Source organism: Arachis duranensis, chromosome 2, assembly GCF_000817695.3.
Source record: "Arachis duranensis cultivar V14167 chromosome 2, aradu.V14167.gnm2.J7QH, whole genome shotgun sequence".
Classification (NCBI taxonomy): Eukaryota; Viridiplantae; Streptophyta; class Magnoliopsida; order Fabales; family Fabaceae; genus Arachis; species Arachis duranensis.
In genome coordinates this window covers 68,484,310-68,510,636 of record NC_029773.3, presented here as the reverse complement: position 1 = coordinate 68,510,636, position 26,327 = coordinate 68,484,310, and the positions used below count along the sequence as shown (strand labels likewise).

Here is a 26,327-nt window from a genome sequence, read left to right as displayed (position 1 = left end):
TTTGCATTTGAATGGTGAATCATGGTGACGTCAATCCGTATGAGAAGGATAAATTTAATAGCAATAATGATAATATATGGTCTCAAATAAAAAGCATTTAATAGTTCTCTTTGTGCTCACCACACCGCTCCATATAAAAAGCATTTAATAACAATAATGACTATATAGAAACAAATTAAATCAAAAAAAATTATTTGGACCATCATTTTATGTGTTATGTTACCATATGTTGTTACCATACATTAGTTAAACATTTTATAAAAATTTCTCACCAAATAGTTGAATACACTATAAAGTTTTATATTAGATAGTCATATTATAAATACTAAAGGTTTACAAAGAAAAGAAATCATGCGCATAAAAAACACAAAGAACAAAGTTGAGAGAAAAAGAAATTTTCAAGTGAAAATGGCTAGAAAAGAAGCTTTGGTTTTTGCTTTCTCATGCCTCATACTCGTGGCATCTGTGATATCCAGAACTATTCCAGAAGCAAATACCAATAATACAGATGCTACACCAACGAATAAGCATGCCAAATTTCATGATAACAGTAATAAAATTGATGGTAAAGTCCTAATATCACATATGCACACATTGATATATTTTAAATTGATGTTCTCATTACTAGCATGCATGGTAGCTAGGATCATGAATTTCCTTTTGAGATCGTCCTATTTTACAGTTTCTTTTCTCTATTTTAGTCATCGTTGTCATAAATGGGTCACAAAATATATTTTATGTTCCTAACATTTATAATTTTTTAATTTTATTTAATTTTATTTTTGATATTTTTTTATGTGGCAAATTTATCATTAAACGTTTTTAATTTTGTTTTTAATGTTGATCTAGATGGAATTAACATCCAGTATAATTCTAACATAAATAAAAATATAAAAAATAAAATTAAATGAAAATAAACATTATAATATTTTTAAAAAAATTATAAACTTTAAAATAAAAGACATATTTTAATTATTTGAGTTTTTATTTATAGTCACAACTGAAAACTAGGAATATAGCCAGTTTAAAGTGGCGGTTCTCAAATGTGAAATAAAAATATTTTGTATAATTTTATTAATTTTTATACTTTTAAAATAAATATTAATAATTTTATTTTTTAGTAATTAAATACTATATTTTAGACACCATAGCATACACATAATGATGTTGGTGACACTAAATCTTGGATATGTTTTTGACACTTCACAGGTAAAGTTCGGAACTGTTGCTTGGTAATTCCGTTCTATCCCGGTTGCTATTTATGGTGCAAACCGAAGCACACGTAGTTGCCGTACAACCGCATGGAGTATACTACCATGCACTATGCAGGATTTGAATAATATGTGTCCCCCATCTTAATATCGTGCTGTTGTAATAAATTAACGTGAAACAAATATCATGCATGAATATCTATTAGAACTTAAGTCTTATTGTTTTCTAAGTGATATCTTAATATAGTTATTTTGGTAATTCTTAACCAATTTATCTAATTATATTCTGTACCATAACATAATCAAGTAAATTTGATAATAAAGTAAAATGAAATTGGTCCAATAAACCATTGGTTTAAAATCATTCTAACAAAAAGTTATTTACAACATAAATGCATGAATCATGCACACTTTTTCTTTCCTCGTTTGAATCTCTGCTATCATGTTTGCTAAATAATTAGGGTAGATACTCTTACGAATATATGAAAGTGCTATGCTACATAATACATATACAAATTTTTTTGGCTTACAAACTTTATAATTTGGACCAAATCTAATAAAAACTACATTTACCCACTGAAACGTGATAAGACGCGCGTCACTCAACCGTTTCCAAAGCGCGCTCTCACTCACCATTATGGAAGACGCTTTCTTCTTTTTCGCATTCCTCCTTCTCCTCTTCCTCTTCTTTCTTCTTCTCATTCTTCTTTGCATTTCTTCTCCTTTTTCTTCGCATGTTTCATATTCATTGTTTTTTTTATTACTGTTGTCGCTGCATTTTTTTCTTCCTCCTCTTTTTATGATTTTGTAATATTATGTATTTTTTTTCTTTATTTGATTTTTTCTCCCAAGAAGAATTATAAGAAAACGAAATAAGAATATGAGGAAGAAGAAGCAGTAGAAGATGAGGAGGAAGAAGAGGAAGAGTTTTAAATTATGCAGAACTTATCAGAATAAAAATACACCCAAAAATTCTTAAAATACATCCAAATATCTTCGTGTTATACCCAAATATCTTCGTGTTACACCCAAATTTGCTGCAAATACAGAAAAATGTTTTCTCTGCCTTTTTCTTCTTTTTTTTCCTTATTTCTTTCTTTCTTTTAGTTGAATGAATGTAAGTTCATCATATTGCAAGTAATTTTGGAGCATTATGTATTTTTTCTTCTTCTTTGTTTGATTTTTTTGTTTTTATTCTTGTTAAGAGAGTAAAATAAGAAGAAACTTGAAAAGGTAAAATAAAATGGAAAAGATGAATGAGAAAAAAAACAGATGATGCTGATGATGATAAAAAAAGAAGCAGTAGAAGATGCGGAGGAGGAAGAGAAAGAGTTTTGAATTATGCAGAACTTATCAGAATAAAAATACACCAAAATATCTTCGTGTTACACTCAAATATCTTCGTGTTACACTCAAATTTGCTGCAAATTTAGAAAAGTATTTTCTCTAATGCTGTATTTTTTTAAACTTCTTTTTTTCCTTATTTCTCTCTTTTTTTTAGTTAAATGAGTGTAAGTTCATCCTCTTCCAAGTAATTTTGCAGCATTATGTGTTTCTTCTTCTTTTTTGTTTTGATTTTTTTTTGTTTTTATTTTTTTAAGAGAGTAAAACAAGAAGAAACTTGAGAAGGTAAAACAAAAAGGAAAATATGAATAAGAAAAAAAGAAGATAGTGATGATGATGAAAAAGAAAAGTAGAAGTAGTAGAAGATGAGGAGAAGGAAGAGGAAGAGTTTTGAATCATGCAGAACTTATCAGAATAAAAATACAACAAAAAATTCTTAAAATACACTCAAATATCTTCGTGTTATACCCAAATATCTTCGTGCTACACCCAAATTTGCTGTAAATACAGAAAAATATTTTCTCTAATACTATATTTTTTCTTCTGAATTAAATCACACCTCAGTCACTTGATTTGATTCAAAATAATAATCAATTTCATTATGGTTTAATTGACAATCTAAACCTTAATTATTTATTATTTTTAACAACGAGATAACTGATGATGGAGGAGAAAGAGAAAAAGAAAAGAGGAGAAAAAATTCCAATGAAAAAAGAAGGAGGAATAGGAGGAGGAGGAAAAGGTGGTGTTGATGACGATGATAATGAGAGAGAAAAATTACGAAGAAAAAGAAGAAGAAGAAAAAACATGGAGAAAAACATGAAAACACCTGAATATAAATGACTTGTATGACTTATATAGGAAAAAAACTTATACGTGGAGAATAATTCTATACAAAAACTTTCTTATTTAATTTATATTTTTGTTATAATTTTTAAGTTTATTTCTTACTAATTCATTTGGTTTGTGTATATCTTATTTTATTGATATAATTACCATGCTACAATTAATACACTTGCATAATTACGAGTGAAATGACTAAAATATGAGTTTTTCTCAATTGAATAACGCAAACACCTATATGATATATTATTTCTTTATTAGATACATAATTATAATACAATAACAGAATATGGATAAGAAATTAATATTAAAGAAGCTATGTATTTTTGTATGGATGAACTTTTGAGGTATAGCTCGTCTCTTGCGCTGCTGTAATACGTCTTTTCTTTAATGGAGTGAGAAGAACTCGGACGTCAAAGAACACAGTAGGTAGATACCTGCAAAAGACACTACGACGCTCAAGTCAATAAATGTTTAAGAGGTATAAGAATTTTATGATTATAGAATGTTAAACATGAAATAGAACTTATCATGTGCATCCTTTTTGAGATATAGAAATTGGTACCTTTTATAGGCATAGAGTCGATGAATAGAGTTGATGTTATGGCCGTTGGTCATTAAGTCAGAATAATGGTTATTAAGGTCATCCAATACAAATTTAGAATAAAAGCAAATAAAGTCAAGTTATGTCTCATAATGCACATTAAAGACCGAGCTATAAGGTGACAGATCACAACCCCCAAGCTTTGTCTACCGATCATATAATCCAGGCTAAACTTAAAAAATTAAATGAGTTATAACTCGGTAAAAAGATAAGTAAATAATGATATGGTGATCCCCCAAGTTTAGTCGGGTTATTATATCAGCACTTATTTAAAAAATAATTGAGTGGCAAGAGTTATTTAATGAAGATAGTTGTGTGGGGGATACTTTTCCACTTAAGAACAATTTTTCATGACATGCATATAGCATTTAATTGTATGTGAACTAAAAAGTTCAGAAATAGATATCGTTAGCGGAATCGATTGTATGATCTGAGAATATAATGGTTAATTATTTTGGAAATTTTTTCGGCCCTCAAGCTTATTGATGAATTTCGCGCTCAAAGCAATTAGTTATTGCATATTTACAATTTATAGTGAAGGTCATATGACATGAATAAGATAAATTGAGAAAATAAATATGTATAAAGTCGCAACATATATTGAATAATATATATTGTAAAAGTAAAAGAGTTCAAAGTAGAAAAATATACCTTGAAAGTTGATAATTGTAGAAAAGAAGACTACATATATGAATGTCATACATGTCAAATGTGAAATATTTAATTTTATTTGTTAGTATTTGTCATACATAATCTTCTATGCTCCTTTAGCTCCGTACTAAACCTCCACACATTTAGCTGAAAAGGGGTGAAAATAGAAGGTAGGAACTATGGAGTTCTTAGTAGGGTCGGGGTTAGAAGTTAAGTTCATTTTATAACACCCTAACTACCAAAGCTCACGCTTTCGGCTGCGCAACTCTGATAGCTCGGACATTACGACGACACTTATACTATTTAATACTAAAATATGAGCCTGTTTAAAACTTCAAACCGCAATACCGCTCCAAAAATTACTTCCGTTCGATAACGTACATCCATAGATACCATACAACTTAAAAGATTTCATCAAGAGTACATCCATACATACATATATATAAGTAATACTACAAACATTACCTAATACAATTCCTATCTCTCTTACAGAATATATTAAGATAAAGGCGAGGGTACAAAAATAATAATCTAAAGCAATACAGAGCATCTCAATAACAAATAGATAAACTCTTCGTGACTTCTGCGCCCATATCCTGAAAGGGGAAAAATGTAGGGGGTGAGAACATCATTGTCGAAAGGGTTCTCAGTAGAGGGTTTTTGGGAATTACTGTAATAGGATATATGAAGATAAACCGTACCAGTGATTAATAACCGACTTATGCCTCTTTTCAAAAACAACAGTTTACAATAAAAGTAAAGTCGGAAATCTTTTCTGAAAGAGGAACCGTTCAATTCTCAAAACATCAAAGCCTTTCAAAATGGTCTATCTATACTGAACCAAAGTAGCCTTTCATATTTTATTCCCAACTAGAAACACAAAATCGAAATCAACCATCGGTTCATCTCATTCCAACCACGGCCCTAGGCCCACACAATCCAATCCAACAATCAATCACCACAAACCAATAGAGTCCCAGTTGCAAACACAGATAGGAAGTTCAAGCACAAACATACAGTTACAGCAAGTAGAACAATTAGCAGTTAATCACAAAGGCAAACCACGTACAATATGCACACCCAAACAATGTCACATAGATGCATATGATGCATGCCTGTCCTAGTGGCTGATGATATCATCTGTCGGTTATATAGCCAACCCGACACGTCTTGGTAGCTAACCATGGACAGAAACACCCATCGCGGAGAAAGTAGGTTTGAGCTACAACCCCATTGCTACTACCCGCTCAACCCAGAGCCAGTGGAATAACCACTACTGCGGCTACTACCCAGGCGGGTGTTTAAAAGCTCAACCTGGAGCGAGTGGAATCACCACTACTACCGCTACTACACAGGCGTCACAGTCTCTGACCTGAAGCAAGTGGGACGAACCACAACCCTTGCTACTACCCAAGTATCTCAAGCATATATTCATTCAGTCCCAACCATGGATCAACATCCATCTCAGCCATCCGGCTTAAATTCATAATTCATAATCAGCCATACGGCCCATAACTCATTCGGCAATCAGCCATAAATCAATATCATACACAGCCATTCCGGCTCACGGTTCAATCTAGAACCAGCCAATATTCATAATCATACATAGCCATTCTGGCCCATAACAAACAGCACTTCCACCATTCAACATCATCAAATTCATAAAACTGGCATTTAAGCCATAAATCATTTTTCTCAAGCCATTTCACTTTGAAATCAAATTTCAACTCTTTTTAGCATTGGCTTTAAAGATCTCTCGGCATTCTCTTTCCAAAACTTCCAAAAACATGGCAAGTTAAGGATTTATTTCAAAGTATTCAAAATCGCCCATCCAACAATGGGATTTTATAACCAAAAGTTTCCCAGCAGAGTCCCAAGTCTTTAGAGGAGAATAACATAACTCATTCCGCCAAATTCATTTAAAATCATTAAAATCTTGGCTTTCCGATTTGAGTAATAAAATAGGATCTAAGCCAAACTGAGTCACGTAATCATTTATTTCTTTCAAAGCCGTTTCATTTACTTAGGCAAAATCAACTTCAACCCCCATGATAAATTCTAGAACGTTTCAACTGTTCAAAGTTGTTTTAGTCTTGCAAGAATTCAGAATTCAAAGAGTACTTAAAACATTTCTCAAAACATTTCAAAATGAAACTTGTCAATAGACATTCAGATTCTTTCAAAGTCCTTGAAACTTCTTTAATTGAAACCCCTAAGTCAAATTCAAAGGCATAAACCCTTTTCTCATTCAAACAGCTTTAAAACACAAGTTTCATCTAAATAACTTTCTCTTGAAAGAGATACAAGGCCTTTCTTAAGAAGCAAGACTAAATCACAATTTCCTCTTTACTAACTCATTTCGAAAACATGAATCATCCTTTTCGTGATGATTCAAATAAAATAGTAAAAGTCTTTAACTCATCATTTTCCAGACAACATTTCAATAAAGACTCAGATTTTATAGAAATTTCGGCAACACCTCCCCTAAAACTTAGACTATGCCACCCGGTTCGGGTCCCAACTAAATCGTTTCTCATTCCTTTTCAACAGCTCAAAACCAGAAATCAATTCAAAAGCAAGCTAAATCCAACAGTCGCCTCAGTGGCATATCTCAAGGAAACCATTTCAAAATCAACTCAATATCAATCGATTTAACTCATTTCCAAAGCTTAAAAGAATTGGTTCAACAATAAATCATTTGTCCAAAACCAAGCCAATTAAAGTAAACCAGGCTGAATTCAAAAGTGCATTCAACTTTTCACGTCGTCAAAATGATTAACTCAATTCAAATCAATCCTCAACGGATTAAACTCATATTTTAAATCTTTAAATAATCAACTTTAAAACATTACATTTCAAAAAGCCGCACAATGATTCAGCCAAACAAACATCCATAGTCATTCAAGACAATCAAATAATGCATAAGGCAGATACAATCACCAAATACACAGCGTCTCATCTCAGTATCCATATGAAATAATTCCAATACATAAAACATAGTTTTTGGAAAGCGCCCCTACCTCAAAACGCAAATCCATAGTCCAAACGCCTCACCGAGTCCTTTTCGCCTCAACTCGAAATGACGGAAACCAACAACTCGGCTCCACTTGCTTCCTCCATAATCTCAACAACTCTAATCGCAACATACAACAACCAAAACCCAATCTTATAGCAATTAACGCCACAAACCTCAGCGTATGATAACAGAATAGTAACCAAAGGACTTTTAAATCGAAAATGCTTACCGAACTGAAGGAGAAACGGCTGAACCAAAAACGGCGACGGTCTTCGAACCGGTTTGGTGGCAGCCCAGCAGCCATCTCAAGCGGCAGCGGTGACGAATTCCGATCACGACATCTGAAACCAACACGCAGTGACTATAGTATTCCTGGAATTCAAAAAGGACAGAAACCACAATTAAAACCCTTACCGACAACCATTTCCAACGATGGCAGGAGAGTCTCAAGCGGCAGAGGCTCAGCCCGGAGCTCCGGCGGTGATCCCGAAAGTCACAGAACCACTCTCGACGATCAAAACATAGTGGCACAGCTTCCTCCTCTGACCGCGACACCTGCGGCGGCCTGAATCCTTTTCCGGCGACGATGAGAACCCCAACAGCGCGGCGCGGTTCAATCTGCTCCATAGCACAGCGGCGACCGGACCTCTAGCTCGCGTCGTCCTCTCTCCCAGCGGTGCTCAATCTCAGCCTTCCTCTCCGACGCGGCGCGGCAGCGACCGGCGCAGCTCGTGGCTCCACAGCGACTCCCTCTCTCTCCCAACGTCGCCCACTCACAGCGAACCATGGAAGCAGAAACAAAGCCCCATCGTTCTTCTCGTTCGGAGCTGACAAGGACGACGGCGCGGTTACCCCGACGGCGTCAGATCGGCGAGGACGAGCTCCTCTGGCTCGCGCGCGATAGCTGCTTTTCCTCAAACCCTCTTCTGCGCAAACAGTGGCGATGCAGGAAACTTTGACGGCGGCAAATCGGTGGCAACGTGGTGGTTCGACAGTGTCCCTGGCAGCATGGACTGCTGTGGCGGTGAGACGCGATGGCGGCGATGAGCTCCCTCCTCCCTTCCTCGCCGCAGCTCAGTTTCCCTTTCCCTCTTTGATTCTGTTACTTTCGGTCATGGAAGGGGAAACCATGGGTGTTGCTGTCCATGGGTGAAAGGGAAGGTAGGTAGGGTTTCGGCTGCTGGGTTGGAGGCTTTAGGGTTTCATTTGCATTTTTGAAAATTAGGTTAGGGGTATTTTAGTAATTTCACTTAAAAATAGGAATAATATAGTAATTAGAAATAAATTCTAATCCAACACTAGATGTATATAGAAAATACTATTTGCTCATCAATTTTTACAAATTACTTTCAATAAAATGCCCAAATCAAATAATTAGAAATAATATAATTAATTTTCTCATTTTCCAAAATAGCAGTATTAATATTTAGAATATTACTTATCTAATCCAAATCATGTAAAACCCCTATTATTTCATAACAGCCAAATTTATAATCTAAATATAGAAAATAACCCAATAATTATAAAATTGGATAAAGATCATAACTCGTCTCAAATTCAATAAATTAAAACTTGCCTTAATTATCTTTAATAAAATAATTTCTGAAATTAAGGCTATAAATAACTATATGATTTGAGACTTGATCTGAGAAGGAAAGAACTTGGCTAAGAAAGTCGTGACCAGCTTATCCCAAGAGTTTAGGCTATCTTTAGATTGAGAGTCCAACCATACTCTAGCTCTGTCTCTTACAGCAAAAGGGAAAAGCATAAGCCTGTAGACCTTGAGATCAACCCCATTGGTCTTAACAGTATCACAGATCTGCAAGAATTCAATTAAAAACTGAAAAGGATCTTCTTATGAAAGTCCATAAAACTTGAAATTATGTTGCATCAGAGAAACTAATTGAGGTTTTAGCTCAAAATTGTTTTCTCCAATGGCAGGGATTGAGATGCTTCTTCCATGTAAGTTGGAATTTGGTGCAGTAAAGTCACCAAGCATCTTCCTTGCACCTCCACCATTGTTATTGGGTTCGGCCATCTCTACTTCTTTTTCAAAAATTTCAGTAAAGTCCTCTTTAGAGCGTTGTGTTCTAGTTGCTCTTAGCTTCCTCTTCAGAGTCCTTTCAGGTTCAGGATCTGCTTCAACAAGAATGTCCTTGTCCTTGCTCCTGCTCATATGAAAAAGAAGATAACAGAAAAGAAGAGGAATCATCTATGTCACAGTATAGAGATTCCTTTATGTGAGTAGAAGAAGAAAAGAATAGAAGAAGGAGAAGAGAAAAATTTGAACACAGAGGAGAAGAGAGGGTTCGAATTTTGAGATGAAGAGAAGTGTTAGTAAATGAATGAATAAATAAAAAAAGATGAGAGAGAGAGAGGGAATTCAAATATTAACTAAAAGAGAGAAGAAAAAAATTTTTGTTTTTATTTTAATTATTAGTTAAAATCCAAAAATTAAGAGAAGAAATAAAATTAAAATTAAAATTTGAAATATTTAGTTAATTAAAAAGAATTTTGAAAAAAGGTGAGGAATTTTCAAAAATTAGAGAGAGAAAAGTAGTTAGGTGGTTTTGAAAAAGATAAGAAATAGACAAAAAGTCAATTAGTTAATTGAAAAAGATTTGAAAATCAATTTTGAAAAGATAGGAAGTTAGAAAAGATTTTTTGAAATCAAATTTTTGAAAAAGATATGATTTGAAAAAAAAGATATGATTGAAAATTATTTTTGAAAATGATTTGAAAAGGAAATTAAAAAGATTTGATTTTTAAAATTGATGACTTGACTAACAAGAAACTAAAAGATATGATTCTAGAATTTAAAGATTGAACATTTCTTAACAAGAAAGTAACAAACTTCAAATTTTTTAATCAATCACATCAATTGTTAGTAAAGTTTTCAAAAATTATGAGATAAAATTAAGAAAAAGATTTTAAAAACACTTTTTAAAATTTTCGAAAATATTAAGAAAAAAAATATGAAAAAGATTTGATTTTTGAAAAAGATTTTAAAAAGATAGGATTTTTGAAATTGAAATCTTGACTTGACTAACAAGAAACAACTAATTTTAAAATTTTTTTGACTAAGTCAACCCAAAGATATCGAAATTTATGAGTAAAATAAGAAAAATATATATATTTTATTTTTGAATTTTAATGAGGAAAGAGAAAAACAACAAAATAACTCAAGACATGAAAATTTAAGATCAAAACACATAATGCATGCAAGAACACTTTGAATGTCAAGATGAATACCAAGAACACTTCGAAGATCATGATGAACACCAAGAACTTATTTTTGAAAAATTTTTAAGAAAAGAAAAATATGCAAGATACCAAACTTAGAAATTTTTCTTGTTTAGACACTAACAAACTAAAAATGCATATGAAAAACAAGGTAAGACACAAAACAAGAAAATATGAAGATCAAACAAGAAGACTTATCAAGAACAACTTGAAGATCATGAAGAATGCAATGCATGAATTTTTCGAAAAATGCACAAATTTTAAAAACATGTAATTGACACCAAACTTAAAAAATGATACTAGACTCAAACAAAAAATACAAAATATTTTTGGTTTTTATGATTTCATTAATTTTTTTATTTTTCAAAAATTATTTTTAGAAAAACGAAAAAGAAGAAAAATTTTGAAAGATTTTTGAAAACTTTTTGAAAATAAAATAAAGGTTGAAACAAGAAGAAAATTACCTAATCTGAGCAACAAGATGAACCGTCAGTTGTCCAAACTCGAACAATCCTCGGCAACGGCGCCAAAAACTTGGTGCACGAAATTATGATCTCAATGGCGCCAACAACTTGGTACGCACAATTGTAATATCACTCTTTTTCACAATTTCGCACAACTAACCAGCAAGTGCACTGGATTGTCCAAGTAATAAACCTTACGTGAGTAAGGGTCGATTCTACAGAGATTGTCGGCTTGAAGCAAGCTATGGTCACCTTGTAAATCTCAATCAGGCGGATTCAAATGGTTATAGAGCTTTAATAATTAAAAGATAAATAAACAGAAAATAAAGATAGAGATACTTATGTAAATCATTGGTGGGAATTTCAGATAAATGTATGGAGATGCTTTATCCCTCTTGAATCTCTGCTTTCCTACTGCCTTCATCCAATCCTTCATACTCCTTTCCCTAGAAAGCTGTATGTAGGGCGTCACCGTTGTCAATGGCTACTTCCCATCCTCTCAGTGAAAAAGGTCCTCTACGATTTCCTGCATGGCTAATCAGCTGTTGGTTCTCGATCGTGTAGGAATAGGATTTACTATCCTTTTGCGTCTGTCACCACGCCCTACAGTCGCGAGTTTGAAGCTCGTCACAGTCATCCCATCCCAGATCCTACTAGGAATACCACAGACAAGGTTTAGACTTTCCGGATCTCAAGAATGCTACCAATGGATTCTAGCTTATACCACGAAGACTCTGATCTCACGGAATGGAAGGCTCTGTTGTCAAGAGAAGCACCCATGTGTCGTGGATCAGGAATCCAAGAGATACACACTCTAGCTTTCACAAGTAGAATGAAAGTGTTTGTCAGACACGCATTCATAAGTGAGAATGGTGATGAGTGTCACGGATCATCACATTCATCAGGTTGAAGTGCGAATGAATATCTTAGAATAAGAATAAGCATGAATTGAATAGAAAATAGTAGTAATTGCATTAATACTCAAGGAACAACAGAGTTCCACACCCTTAATCTATAGCGTGTAAACACTCCACCGTTGAAAATACATAAGTGATAATGGTCCAGGCATGGCCGAGAGGCCAGCCCCCAAAACGTGATCAAAGGATCCAACAATAATCCAAAGATGAAAATACAATAGTAAAAAGTCCTATTTATACTAGACTAGTTACTAGGGTTACAGAATTAAGTAAATGATGCAGAAATCTACTTTCGGGCCCACTTGGTGTGTGTTTGGACTGAGCATTGAAGCTTTCACGTGTAGAGGTCTTCCTTGGAGTTGAACACCAGTTTGTAACTTGTTTCTAGCGTTTGACTCTGCTTTGCAACTTGTTTCTGACGTTTAACGCCAGAATAGGGCAGAAAGCTGGCGTTAAACGCCAGTTTGCATCGTCTAAACTCGAAAAAAAGTATGAACTATTATATATTTCTGAAAAGCCCTGAATGTTTACTTTCCAACGCAATTGAGAGCGCATCATTTGGAGTTCTGTAGCTCCAAAAATTCGATTTCGAGTGCAGGGAGGTCAGAATCCAGCAGCATCAGCAGTCCTTCTTCAGCCTCTGAATCAGATTTTTGCTCAGGTCCCTCAATTTCAGCCAGAAACTACCTGAAATCACAGAAAAACACAAAAACTCATATTAAAGTCCAGAAATGTGAATTTTACTTAAAAACTAATAAAAATATACTAAAAACTAACTAAATCATACTAAAAACTATATAAAAACAATGCCAAAAAGCGTATAAATTATCCGCTCATCATGCGGCCTACTTAATTTTTTTTGTTTGATATCATCTCCTTTATTTATTTGTTTGTAATTTGGCATTTTTCTAGATAAACTGATGAACCATATTTTCATTGTTTATTAAAGAAGCCTTGTTTTCCTATAATAAATGTCTAGGATACATACATAAAAATAAGGTTGTAGTATATTTTCCGTCATGTGTTTTTATTTGTATCTTAAGTAGAGTTGTTGAACTAGTGAGTAACAAGAATTTTAATCCACGTCGAGTTGGTATTAAGCGGGAGGACAACCTGCAAAACACTCTGATACTTAAGTTCGTAGTATTTTTCGATGATAGTTAGAGAATTTTGTATAACATACATCTTTTCAATATAGTCACATAGACTTTTTGCACCTTTAATGTCATGATTTGACAACTTATCGAGTTATTGTGTTTTATATCTTCATGACTGTCGTGCATATCTTATAATGGAGAAGTTGGTGCAACCATCTAGACTAAGCTAATAACACCGGATTTACATCTTTTAAATTTTGAATTTCACTTTAGAGGATAAAGTGTGATATTTCACCATTTATTTTATAAGTGGGACCAAAAAAATTATGAGAGAGAAACTATTTAAGGGTGAGAGATTACACTTTACCCTCTAAAATAAAAATTTAAAATTTAGAGCGAGGATCCAAATTCAATAACACCACACTCCTTGGGATTTTTTTCTCAAATAAAATAAAAAATAATTAATTTCCCAAACCTCATTTTCCAGCTTTAATTACCAGGATACGATTTTTTTTGGTAATTAGGGGGAGTTCACTGTACCGCCGATGAACTCTATAATTTATATAGAGTTCGCTGCACCCCCGACAAACTCTACATAAACCCAGTGGGACCATTTGGGTTTGTCCTATTCTTATACAATCTCTCTTCAAAATTCACTGTCTTTCTCTTTTATCTTGTCTTTTGGACGCACGTGAAGTTCATTGCAGACGACATTCTTAATTTTATGTCAGTAAATAATATTTTAGTTAGAGTTAAATTTTTTGCTTACTTAGAGTTAGTTTTTTTTAGCTTAGTTAGCGTAACTGTTGACATGTTAGTTAAAATAATTTAATTATAGGTTGTTTGTTAGTTAAAGTTACTGAGTTACCGATGACATGTTAGTTAGATTTACTGTTAATTATTTTTTATGTTAGTTAAAATTTGTTATGTAATTGTTTTTAAGTATAGCTGTTGTTTATTGTCTATAACTTGGTAATTAGTATAACAAAGTAAATTATTAGTTAGTTTAGTTAGAATAATTAGTTTAAGTTGTGACTCAGAAGGCAATTAGTGGAAGAATTAATCAAGTTAAGTTGGATGAGAAAAATTTTGATTTGAAAAATTTAGAGTTCAGTTAGTTGGGAAAGAATTAGAATTATTAAATTTATAAGTCGAGTCAAATAATTAAATATATTTTTTTATTTAATAATTTGGTTAATGTAAAAGGTGAGTTCAGTGTTTGTGATTTTATTTTACTGGATTGTATTTAGATGGAGGAGCAGCTGTTGGGTTGCAGGGTGAGATGTGTAAACTGGATCACATTGAGCACATTGCTGGCAAGCTTGATAGAGTGGTACACTTTTTTAATTTTTTTTATTTTTTTATAATTAATTAGCAGTGAAACTCTAATTTTTATGTGTTAACCATCCCCTTTTTTTATGTTTTTTGTTTCCGTTTAATAGGCACCTCGGGTACTGCGCACCAGGCGGAATTTGATGGCACGGCCGTCGGAGCAGATTAGGCCATATCTCAGACGAGCTGGGTTTGAGTATGTGGCCTATATGGTTGAGTTCGAGCATGATTGGCCGCTTGCCTCGGTTTTGATAGAGAAGTGGAGACCTGAGTTCCACACGTTTCATCTACCGTGTGGGGAGATGACTATCACCCTGCATGACGTAGCCTACCAGCTGGGGCTCAGGATTGACAGTGATCCTATGAGTGGGTGCATCGGTGGGTGGGAGTAGCACTATTAGGGACGCACGATTGAGGAGATATGTGAACCCTCCTAATGCTGTACTGCTTAACTGCCAACATCACTTCTTCCTTATCTTTAAATTGTTGTCCAACCTCAAACTCATTGCTTGGATCCTCTTCAAGGCTTCCCTGGGTAAACGACCAACCCGAAGTCATTGCATCGAGATTCAACCTCGTGAAATGATCCGGTCGGTCATATGGTCGAGAGATGGCGGGTTGTGTAAAAGCAATCTGAGTGTCACTGTAGTAGTTCATCTCTTCTTCCTCGTCATCATCATTAGGAATTTCAGCTAGTTCTTCATCGGCATTGTCTACGTCATCAGGGTTAACTTCATATTGATCCATCATCGGATCTCTAATAGTAGAGCCATCATGACTTTCAACCCCATCGTTCATCAAGTCAACATTACAAGCTTCAACATTAGACCCCTTCTGACTCCCCTCGGGTAGCATATTTAGGTCCACCATAGTCTTTCTGATAGTTCGTCTAACAGCTCCACTCAACGGACTATTATCGACAATATCTGCAAAGGATCCTCGGGCACCCACCTCAACGAGATACATGAATAATTCCAACAGATGAATATTTGTCCATCGATTGTGCCACAACTGTATGAGCCGTACATCCTCATCATCGCGCAAATGGTACCTAATTCAACACAACAAACGTATTTATCACAATCGTTATCTCATAAATATAATAATAACAGACACAATACGAGTGTAACATACCTTTTATAAAACAAACTGTCATCTACTTCGGTCGGATATCTTTAGTAAATTTTTTCACCCTTTGTTTCTCTTGCTGCCTGACGGAATGCAATATGAAATTCTTCAAAGGTGTTAAACTGTCAACCTCCAGTGTCATATAAGTGAATATCGGTTGTCCAAATCTAAAACTATAGAAATTTCTTCGTCATACACTATTTCACCATTGTAAAAAATGGATAACAATGGATTTGTTGACATCATAGAGAAAATATCAACCTTAAAAATGAAAACTAATATTGTGTTTTAATGATCTACTCTCCGACAACCATATTTTTATTTTCAAAATCTAACATATAGTTCGTCGGGATACAGCGAACTTCTCCTAATTACCAAAAAAAAAATTACATCCTGATAATTAAAGCTGCAAATAGGGTTTGGAGAATTAATTATTTTTTATTTTATTTGAAAAAAAATCCACTCTCCTTGCTGCCTCACATGCACCACGTGGCAAATTACATATACTCGCATATAGTTAGATACCAAAAATCAAGTTGGAATAGTTTAATAGTTGATTTAAATAAATGTTAGGTTCCAATTTTGTCTTGTAAATTTATTATTGACAAAATTTTAACTAGAATTTTAACGTGTGACAGGAATTAGTCCTTATTCTATTCGACTAATATAATAAAAAATCGAAAAAATAGTTAGCTGCCAAACGGCGTCGTTTGACTTCACTGCGCGCCTGTATTAATTGCACTTTCCCTTTGTTCTAAGAAAGCAGCCAAAGAGAGCATACTAGTCTTTGTCTCAATCAAGCGCACAATGAAATGAAAAAAAAAAGGAAAATAGAAAAGTTGTTTGAAGCGCATGATGCAATAAAACAAAACCATTTTATTATAGTTCTTTCTTTAAAAATATCATCACATGGGAATCTTCATAAAAATTCATTGCACAATCATCATTACCTTCACCATTACTGTTCTTGTTCTTCATTAATCTAATCTCCTTTTGGGCCTTTTACTATTCCTACTTAAATTCTCAACTATTAACCACCAACCTCCTCCTAAATCCAATTTGTTCTTATTATCTTTTGTCGTTTAGCAACGAAGAATAGTGTTCAGGGTTTTGGAAATTGAAATTGGAATTTGCGAGCTTGTAATTGTTCATTTTAAGCATGATCTTGAGTTTCTGTTGTTTTTTTGTATTTTTCTTCAAGTTATTCTATCATCACCTGCTTTGAGGTTTGATCTTGAACCTTTTCTGCTTTTGAATTGAGATATTTTGGTGTATGGAAATTTTGGATTTTGCTTGGTGTGTGTTGTTTTTGTGATGGTGAAATGCTTCTTCTTGAAGGGGAAACTCGGGTTTTGAGTTCATAAAGGGGGAGAACATGGATTTGCATGAATCTCATTCTTGGACCCTTGGAGGTCTGATTGGAGCATTTATTGACCTTGTTATAGCTTACTTCTTGCTATGTGGGTCAGCTTTTGCTTTCTTTGTCTCCAAATTCTTCTGGTTTTTTGGACTCTTTATGCCATGCCCCTGCAAGGGTAGTTTTGGGTATATGAACAGCACTTTCTGTGTTCACAAACTGTTATTTGAATGGCCTTCAACAAAGATATGCTCAATTCAAGTGATGGCAGTGAATAGGTTCCCTTTTGATCTTGTTAGGGTGAAGGGGCATTCATGTGGCAATGATAGGGATGTTGTTGAGTTGGAGGATGAGGCTTCTTGTAGTTCGTGTTCGGGGCCTCGTTTGCTTCCTTTGGTTGAGAATGAAAATGGTTATGATGCTAAGGGGAAGAGGGTTATGAGCTTGAAAAGAAGATCCGGAATTCGGCGTCGTCGGAGGGCTAATAATTATGGTTCTGGGAAGTTGACTTTGGTTAGTGGTTCTGATAGTATGCAGTCTAATGTTGCTTCTACTTCGCTCTTGCCTTGTGACGATGGGATTGCAGGAAAAACCAAGGAAAAGATAAATCCTGATCCAAGGAAAGAAGTTGCTCTACTTGGTAAGTGAGAAGTTATCTGTACAAATTGTGGTTCATACAACGATTTCAGTTGAAGTTACATGTTATTCCTGTGAACGTTGGAGGGTTATTAAGATATGCAACACTTATCTTTCATATATTTGTGCTATTTATGGTTCTTGCTTGATTTTGTTGATAAATTTTATTCATATGTTTCAGACATGGTAACTAGATGGAATCACTTAATATAGAAAATGTGACATTGGACTTTTACATTCTTGTTGAGCAATCTCTTATATAATTGTTATTCTCTGCATGCTGAATATTGGCTTTTAACTACTTGTTCGTCTGTCGTCCTTGATATTTAGATGTTGATGATGTTCAAACTGGCCATGATTTGGATGTAAAGACATGTGATAGTTATGAATTTAATGGATCAATGGTGGATAGTCCAGGCCAAGACAAATGTTCTTCTTTGTTGGAAAATTACATCAATAGCGTGCGAGACGCAGTCCAGGTTCATGGGAATGGAGAAGAACGGATCAAGATTTTGGAAGACGCACTAGAAGAAGAGAAAGCTGCCTATGCTGCACTCTACCTAGAGCTAGAGAAGGAGAGAGCTGCAGCCGCTACTGCTGCTGATGAAGCCATGGCTATGATATCTCGTTTGCAGGAGGAGAAGGCATCAATGGAAATGGAAATGAGGCAATATCAGAGGATGATAGAAGAACGATTCACTTACGATGAAGAGGAGATGATTATTCTGCAAGAGATCCTCATAAGGAGGGAAAGGGAGAATCACTTTCTGGAAAAGGAGCTCGAAGCTTATAGGCAGATGGGTTTGAGAGGAAGTGACAGGTCAAATAATGGCAAGCCAAGGGTGTTATCGGATGAATGGGAACAAGCACTTCCTATTATGCTCGAAACACATGAAGAGGTACTGCAGAATGAATGCACTATATCAGTCAAGAAAGATGAACCCTCAAATATTTCCTCGGATTACATGTTAGCTCCAACTTGTATCAGCATGGAAGGTGGAGAAATGCGGGCAAAAGACATAGAACATGATACTGAGCCGGATGTTCTTGATGTCCATGTTGTTGATGACAACATAGAACTTAGGGAACAGGAAAATAAAACAAATAATAATATAGTGAGTAAGTGTCCTAGGACAGGCAATGATTCAGGAAGGGATTCTTCATGTTTAAACAACAATGAAAAGCTGAAGATTGACACAGAGATCGAGAAGCTCGGAGAAAGGCTGAAGATGATACAGCATGAGAAAGGAAAATTGTATATCTTTGCAGAGAATGGAGAAAGTGAAAGGGTTCAGTCGAATCTTTTAGAGGAGATATCAGGCCAGATTCTACAGACTAAAGAATTGAGAAACATTGTTCGTGGAGCTTCCTTGCCTCCTTCATCTGTTAAGGTATAATTTGAGACTTCTTACCTACTTGCCACTTAAATTTTAACAAAGTAATTGTCTTTGAAATTATGTTTTTTGCTGCAACTGTTTATTCACAACATGTGATTATTTACTGTTTCTACAAGCTAGAACATATAAGACAAGCAATTCGAATCTGGTTCTTAGATTAGTGGACACAAAATTGCACCTTCCTCTACACATCTTGAACTGTATTTATATGTGCATAGCTTGTATCCAAACCTTTGTCTCTGTTTCCAAACCCACTATCGTTAAGAGCTGTGGTATGAGAAAAGTTGAAAATATATTTTCTTGTGCAACACTTCATATATGCTTAAATAGATATCGGCTGCTGCTAGTTCAATAATTTAGGATACTGAAATTCCTGGTGTATTCAACTTTTTGCATTTGTTATTCCAAGATACCACAGCACATCTATTTTCTTATTGAAAGAATAAGGCCTGAAGTACACTTTTCACTCCTAAAATGTTTCAAATTTTTCGACTTTATGCCTAACATTTAAATTATCTCTATTTTACGTATAACATTTCCAAATGTGGTCAGATCTACCTTTTAGCCAATTGTCACATCAACCTCTGCCATTGGTTATATGGGTACATCTAACAACAATTTGAAACGTTAGGTGTAAAATTAAGGCAATTTAGAAGCTTCAAGTCTAAAATTGTGACAATTTACAAGTTATTGAAAGTGTATTCTGTGAAAAAAATAAGTATTACTGTTTCTCATTGCTATCTTGCTTGGTGACTGGTGCTTACTATATACCCCCTTATGTTTTCAGGTGAGCTTGAGGAAAAGACGCTGCCAAAGTGCTTCTTGGGAATCTAGTGAAAGTTCATGAGTTTTGTGCCTATGGCACTCTGGAAATTGTAAATGGCAACCAACTTCGGTAGCTACTTTGGTATTCAGTATTCATCACTAGCACCTAGTATTCCATGTTGTTATGTTTTAGGGTGTAAATAAACTTTATCATAGCCCCAATAAAGCTCAAAATGTAGTTAAAATAAGCAGTTTTTAAGCCTTAGTACAAGTCATTCCCCCACCCTTTGCGTTTGTTGTTTGCCTTGGTGGGATATGATCTGTAATCATATTTTTCTTGTGATCATTAGTTTGATCTTCCGTTCTTTGTTGAAGTAGCTTTTGAGGTATTATTATTATTATCATGTCTATAAAGCATAGAGGACAACTTGTGAATGTAATTATTTGTTTTTTCAGTTTCTTATTGTATTAATATGATTACTTGCATAGTGTGCATGCGTGTATTTTGGGTTTTTGCTTTTTGAAAGTTTAAGTCCTGAGGTTTTTATAAATTAGAGCATGCTATGATTGTTCATCGAATTTAGAATCAACCAAATTTATTACTCAGATTATACACATTAAAAATATAGAATCAGTGGCCGACGCCTCAGATTGGTTTCCAAGTTTGCATTATTGCAAAAACGCTGCAGGAGTAGCTCCACCTAAACCCAAGCTAAGGCATGATAACTTGGAAGAAACCACTATAAATATTAAAAAAAAAATCCGGAATGGTGATTATGATACTAAATTAATTTACATATTTTTATAAAAATTTAATTTCTATGCGTTGGCGGTGTAAAATGCAGTCATGCAATCACAACCATATTTTTGGATGACTATTCACGGCTTTACGTGATAAATGTAAAAAGTAGTTATTTTTACTAATATGACGTTATATAATTGGATGCACGTCTAAAACAATTTTACACTGACAGTGTATCAAAATTAAATTTATTTTATAAAATAATTATAATTTAAAATGTTTTTTACTGCAAATTATGACCAGCCGACTAAATTCCTGGAAGGATCAAAATTTTTCTCTTGCAAAAAGGGTTACCTTAACGCAATCTACATTAGCTACCATCCCTTTTTATTTAATGCAAACCATGAAGATTCCGCTAAGTGTTTGTGATAAATTGATGGCATTTGTAGAAATTTCATATGGGAAAAATTTTTTGATGGTAAGAAGCCAATCTCCTTAGTTGGGAGAAAATTTGTCTACTAAAGATTAGGGAGAACTAGGTTTTAGACCAGTCTGAACTCTAAATAATGCTTGCATGATGAAACTAGCGTAAAAGATGATTCACTATTCAGATATTCTATAGGTGCAGGTCTTACGGAGTAAATATAGATGCGTGAATCATCAAATTTTAATCATTAACAAGCCTCAATCTTGTTCTAATGTATGGAAAGGTATCTGTCAGTTTTGAGCAACGTTTGCGAAAAATTTCATTTGAAGGCTGTGTGCTAGAAATCAGGTGAATATGTGGACTAACCATTGAATACCTGGTGTGCAGAGACTAGCTGACCTTGTTCCTGAATTTTTTATAGAAAAGCGAATAGAGGACAAAGTGGTAGAATATGTGGTTGACTCAAGCTGAAATTTTATTTCCTTGATAATTTTCTAAATGAAGATTGGGTTCCTATCTTGGCTGCAATTAAATTCGTCGGGAGATCATATGGGAGAGGACCAAGTTGCTTGGTTACACTCAGCTATAGATTTTTTTTTATCATTAAATCAGGTTGTTTGATTTATTTGGAGGTTGTGGATCAGATGTGCTTTTCACAAAGGTCTGGAAATTGCAAGCTCCATAACGACTTCGTGCATTTTGTTGGCTAGTAGCAAACAATGCTCTTTTCACAAATGAACTTCATTTTCGAAGAAGAATGACACCTGATAATTTTTGCTGTATTTGTGGTATCTATCTTGAATTTTTGCTCTATGTCCTCCAGGATTGTAAAGTCGTGCACTAGACGTGGAAGAACATAGATAATACATTGAATATGGATACTGTTTTCAATAAGGCGCTTTACCTATGACTCTTGGAAAATCTATCGGCTCAATCCCACCACCAAGGTGTCATTGGCCCCTATCTTTGTTTGCACAATGAATACCCTTTAGCTTTGGCAGAACAAGTTTATTTTTTAGCTGACCACTATTCCATTTGTTGGACTTCTCTCCATTTAGCTAAAGACTACTATTTTGCACAATCCGAACTTTTCGAACCAAGAGTAGAGTTGGTTCTTTTTTTTGAGAAACAAATGATGGATGCCCCTATCTCGCCATTCTTCAAATTAAATACTGATGGTTCAGTCATAAAAGAAGGAAATGCGGCTTGCAATGATACAATAAGAGATCATGAAAGTAAATTTTTGGCATATTTCAATGCTAATTTAGGTATTTGCTTTATTACTCAAGTTGAATTATGGACAATTCTTCTTGGATTGGATCTGACTATCAATTTTAGTATTCTTAATCTAACTATTGAGTTGGATTCAAAAGTTACTGTGAAATTCTATCTAAAAAATATTGCTGATTTTTCTTATGCTAAATCTCTTGTGCTACAATTCATTTCAGATGTCACATCAGATGTCACAGTTTTATAGATTAAGCTAATATTATGATTCTTAATTATTTATTGTAACTTTTGTTAAAGTCCAATTTTTAGTGTTATTTATAAACCTATTTATATACACCAAGCACAACATTATAAAATTGAATAAATTATTAAAATGGTAATCGAAAATTCACACGCTAACAAAAATAACTTCAAAAAATGCTATTGACAAATAAGTCTCTACAAAATTAAAAAACGCGACAAAAAGAACTAGATAATAAATGTATATTCTAAAAAAATTTAGAGATTAAATTTTGATATAATTTTCTACAAATATTATTAAAAAATAAGATCTTTTCATTTTTAAAATTTGATAATTTTATGTTAAGTGAATTTTTTTATAAAAACTATTTTATTGTGAATAACTTTTTTTAAATAAAAAATCTAAAGATCAAATTTTGCTCTAATTTTTTTGTGCACTTTCGAAATATTTTTTAAATATTGCCACAAAAAATTAGATCAAATAGATAAGTCGTTTGTTAAATACAAAAATTTTTTTATCACTCACAAAAAATATAATATTTATTGATTAATTTGTTATATTTTCAAAATATTTAAAAATTATTTTATCAACGTTTAAATCGTTCGGACACTATATTAATAATTAACTCTTACAAAATTTAAATTCTATCTGCTAACGATTTTTATTTTTGCACATCATATACAAATCTCCTATTTACAACAATGCCCTAAGTAGAGGTGTTTATGGGTCGGGTGAAACTGAGTTTGATGTGACCTAAATCCGACCCGAAATATATACCGGGTCTATTTATTAGACTCGAATCCGGCCCTATACCCAATGAAATCTATACATTTTCAGTCCACGATTATACCGGATAAAAACCGGGTGAAAATAGGGTCGTTAACATTATATTACCTTGATAACTTCTTATAAGCTAGCATGTGAAAATATCCAAATTTCCAAGACTCTAACCATTATTTGACATGGTAAAATTCACTTAGAAAAATATAACAAGAACCAACTCTTCTCTAAAATTAAAGCATAACCATAATCAATATTAATATTTTCTAATAACACCAAATATTTAAATCAATACAAATAACACAATATTATGCATTAGTCTAAAATCTTATGTATTTTAAACATAAAACATTAACTTATAGTCTTATAATAACTAATAACACAAAATATTAAAGTTTACAATACTTAAATTTCACATAAGAATAGTCATCATCTATCACTAATAACATAAAATATTAATTATGTATGATGATCGGGCCACCGGGCCGAGTTCAGATGACCCGAGTCATGGTCCGGATCTGACCCAAAATAATGACCAGGTCTATTTTTGAAACTCTTAGCCAACCCTAAACCCAATAAAATCACACCAAATTAGCCTTTAAAGTGTTTGAAATCGGATCAGGTCTTCGAATCGGGTCAGACCATACACACCCTAGTCCCAAGAACCCAACAATCCATAGAAGGAAGCTTCTATGATGGAAAAAGTATCTTTTGATCCTTCAAAAGGCTGGTTAAAATTTTGAATTATAAAAAAATTTGGGACTCTTTTAAAATTTTGCAATTAAACATTAAGTTAAAGAATGGTTGTAACAAAATTCATTACATACTTAGTCAAAGTCAAAGTTAATGTCAAAGCTATTAAAAAAAATTGGGCTCCCGATAATTGCCAACCCAAATTTGTGAACACTAGTATGGTCTACCACCTCCTAGAAAAATAATTCTATAATTCGATAAAAAAAAACTTATGTATATCAATAAATGTGGTTATAATTATATTGGTATTTTCTTTTAATTAATCTTTCTGTAATTTAATTTATATTAATATAAAGAATAATTATGTGCAAACAAAACTTTGGACATTTCATTTTGTGTGTAACTAACTTAAATTACTAACATTAAATATACACGTATATAATATTATATAAATCAATATAAATGCATAAATAACAAATTATAATTTTAATGTTTATAAAAAAGCTAACAGTTAAATCAAATGATGTTCACCGTATAGGAGTTATTTAATAATTAAGTTCTCGATTTAAAAAAAAATGAAACTATAATTAACATTTAAATTAAAGTGATCAGGTGAAGTTTAGATTTTTAAATTCTACGTAATATAAGATAGCTCAATTAACAAAAAAAAAAAGTTAACATGAGTAGTCTTCAAAAGCATAAACATTTTCAATATTCATATCGTACGCATATATTGATTCCTATTTTTTTTTTTGGACGTGCATTGATTCTTAATTAAATTCAATTATTTCACTTTCCAATATTTATTATCTTTTAAGGATGTGACATATATGCACACACATCCCAATATTGTAAACTAATTAAACTCTTATTTTTGTTTTGACATAAAATAATCAAATTTCACCCAACTAGGCCCAACCCAATAATTTTTTGTAAGAATAAATTTCAACCAAAATCCAATATTTTCACTCTCCACACTAACACCATCTAACTCAGCATATTTATATTTGATCTCTTAGGCATGTTTCTAATTATTAAAAAAAGGATTTTTTATTTAAATAAATAAAAAAATATATTAATTATCAAAATAAATAATTTTAAAAATATTTACTGTTTTGTATTTCCAATCATATCTCGTTTACACTGTAAACGAGATGACATTGTACGTATCTCGTTTACACTGTAAACGAGATAGATGGAGTTGTGTCCCACCGGCTATAAAAGGATATGTAATCTTTGGTATTCTTCACAAACTTTTCGTATCATATTTCTCAGAAATACAAGGCATTAATGGCCAGTATAATCCGTACATAGTTGTGATTGTGTATCCCAATTGCCGCATGAGAAACGGCGACAACGGGGTGACATTTTAAGTGCGAGAATCCGATATTATTTTGCACTCAACATGTGAATACGTTGTCAGATTTGAAGAGTTTGATACTGAGCAAGCTTGGTGGTACAGAAGCGAGAGAAATCGGAAGGGTGGCGTATAGGTTACTGGCCACTATGGGTAATGGAGTCTTCCAATTTCGACTATTCCGACTTCAAGGGAACGAGCATGTGCGAGTGATGTTCAACATACATGGGAGGATCATAGTGGAGCAAGCAATGGAACTGTTTGCAGAGGTTGGACACAGTGGGAGGGTCCATCCGTACACTCGACCTATGTGCAGGATGACCGACCTCTCGCACCACCGCTGATGATTGGATTTTTGTGTGGTTTAGAATTCACAAATAAATTCTCGTTGCAAGTATAGCTTCTAAACTAACTAAAATCCTTTCATACAAAAAATTGGTTGTCACAAGTAACAAATCCTATAAAAATAATAACCGAAGTATTCAAATCTGGGGTCGTCTCTCAAGGAATTGCAGGGAAGTGTGCTTATGATTGGTTATGAAAAAATATATTTTTGGAATTTTTAAATGTTGAACAAGGAATGTAAATGATAATAAAATAAACTAATAATTAGGAAAAGGTCTTGGCAAGGTTTGGTGGTCAAGGATCTCTATCCTTATCACTAACCACAACATGAGAATTGACAAGGATCAATCACATTAAATCATCATCTAACTAGTAGTAAAGAAAAGTTAAATGAGCTATACCAATCCAAGTCCATAAGTCCTAGCTCTCCACCAATTCAATTAGTGAGAACTAGATTTAATAGCTCCCAATCATCAATTACTTGGACATTAGTAACTCAAGAGTTCC

The 26,327-nt window shown here is 33.5% G+C and overlaps 1 protein-coding gene and 2 long non-coding RNA genes across 3 annotated transcripts; 2 read left to right on the top strand and 1 right to left on the bottom strand.

The window, feature by feature from the left end:
- Positions 1 to 350: 350 nt before the first annotated feature.
- Positions 351 to 1,470, top strand: LOC110277284 (uncharacterized). Its single transcript, XR_002369869.2, has 2 exons — positions 351 to 565; positions 1,210 to 1,470. It is a non-coding gene; the product is annotated as an uncharacterized LOC110277284 (long non-coding RNA).
- Positions 1,471 to 5,016: 3,546 nt separating this feature from the next.
- On the bottom strand, positions 5,017 to 8,866 carry LOC107474776 (uncharacterized). Its single transcript, XR_001589372.3, has 4 exons — positions 8,084 to 8,866; positions 7,899 to 8,010; positions 7,674 to 7,786; positions 5,017 to 5,249 (listed from the first exon to the last, which is right to left on the bottom strand). It is a non-coding gene; the product is annotated as an uncharacterized LOC107474776 (long non-coding RNA).
- Positions 8,867 to 16,625: 7,759 nt separating this feature from the next.
- Positions 16,626 to 20,491, top strand: LOC107474775 (myosin-binding protein 3). The gene is made up of 3 exons (XM_016094413.3): positions 16,626 to 17,847; positions 18,174 to 19,234; positions 20,028 to 20,491. Exons 1-3 carry the CDS (start codon positions 17,226 to 17,228, stop codon positions 20,085 to 20,087), a joined length of 1,743 nt encoding a protein of 580 aa, XP_015949899.1. The 5' UTR covers positions 16,626 to 17,225; the 3' UTR covers positions 20,088 to 20,491.
- Positions 20,492 to 26,327: the final 5,836 nt, after the last annotated feature.

Excerpts from the sequence above, each read along its gene's own strand:
- LOC107474775 (XM_016094413.3), top strand. The coding sequence starts at position 17,226 with ATGGATTTGCATGAATCTCATTCTTGGACCCTTGGAGGTCTGATTGGA. Across the intron at positions 17,848-18,173 it reads GAAAGAAGTTGCTCTACTTG|ATGTTGATGATGTTCAAACT; the intron begins GTAAGTGAGAAG and ends CTTGATATTTAG. Across the intron at positions 19,235-20,027 it reads TGCCTCCTTCATCTGTTAAG|GTGAGCTTGAGGAAAAGACG; the intron begins GTATAATTTGAG and ends TTATGTTTTCAG.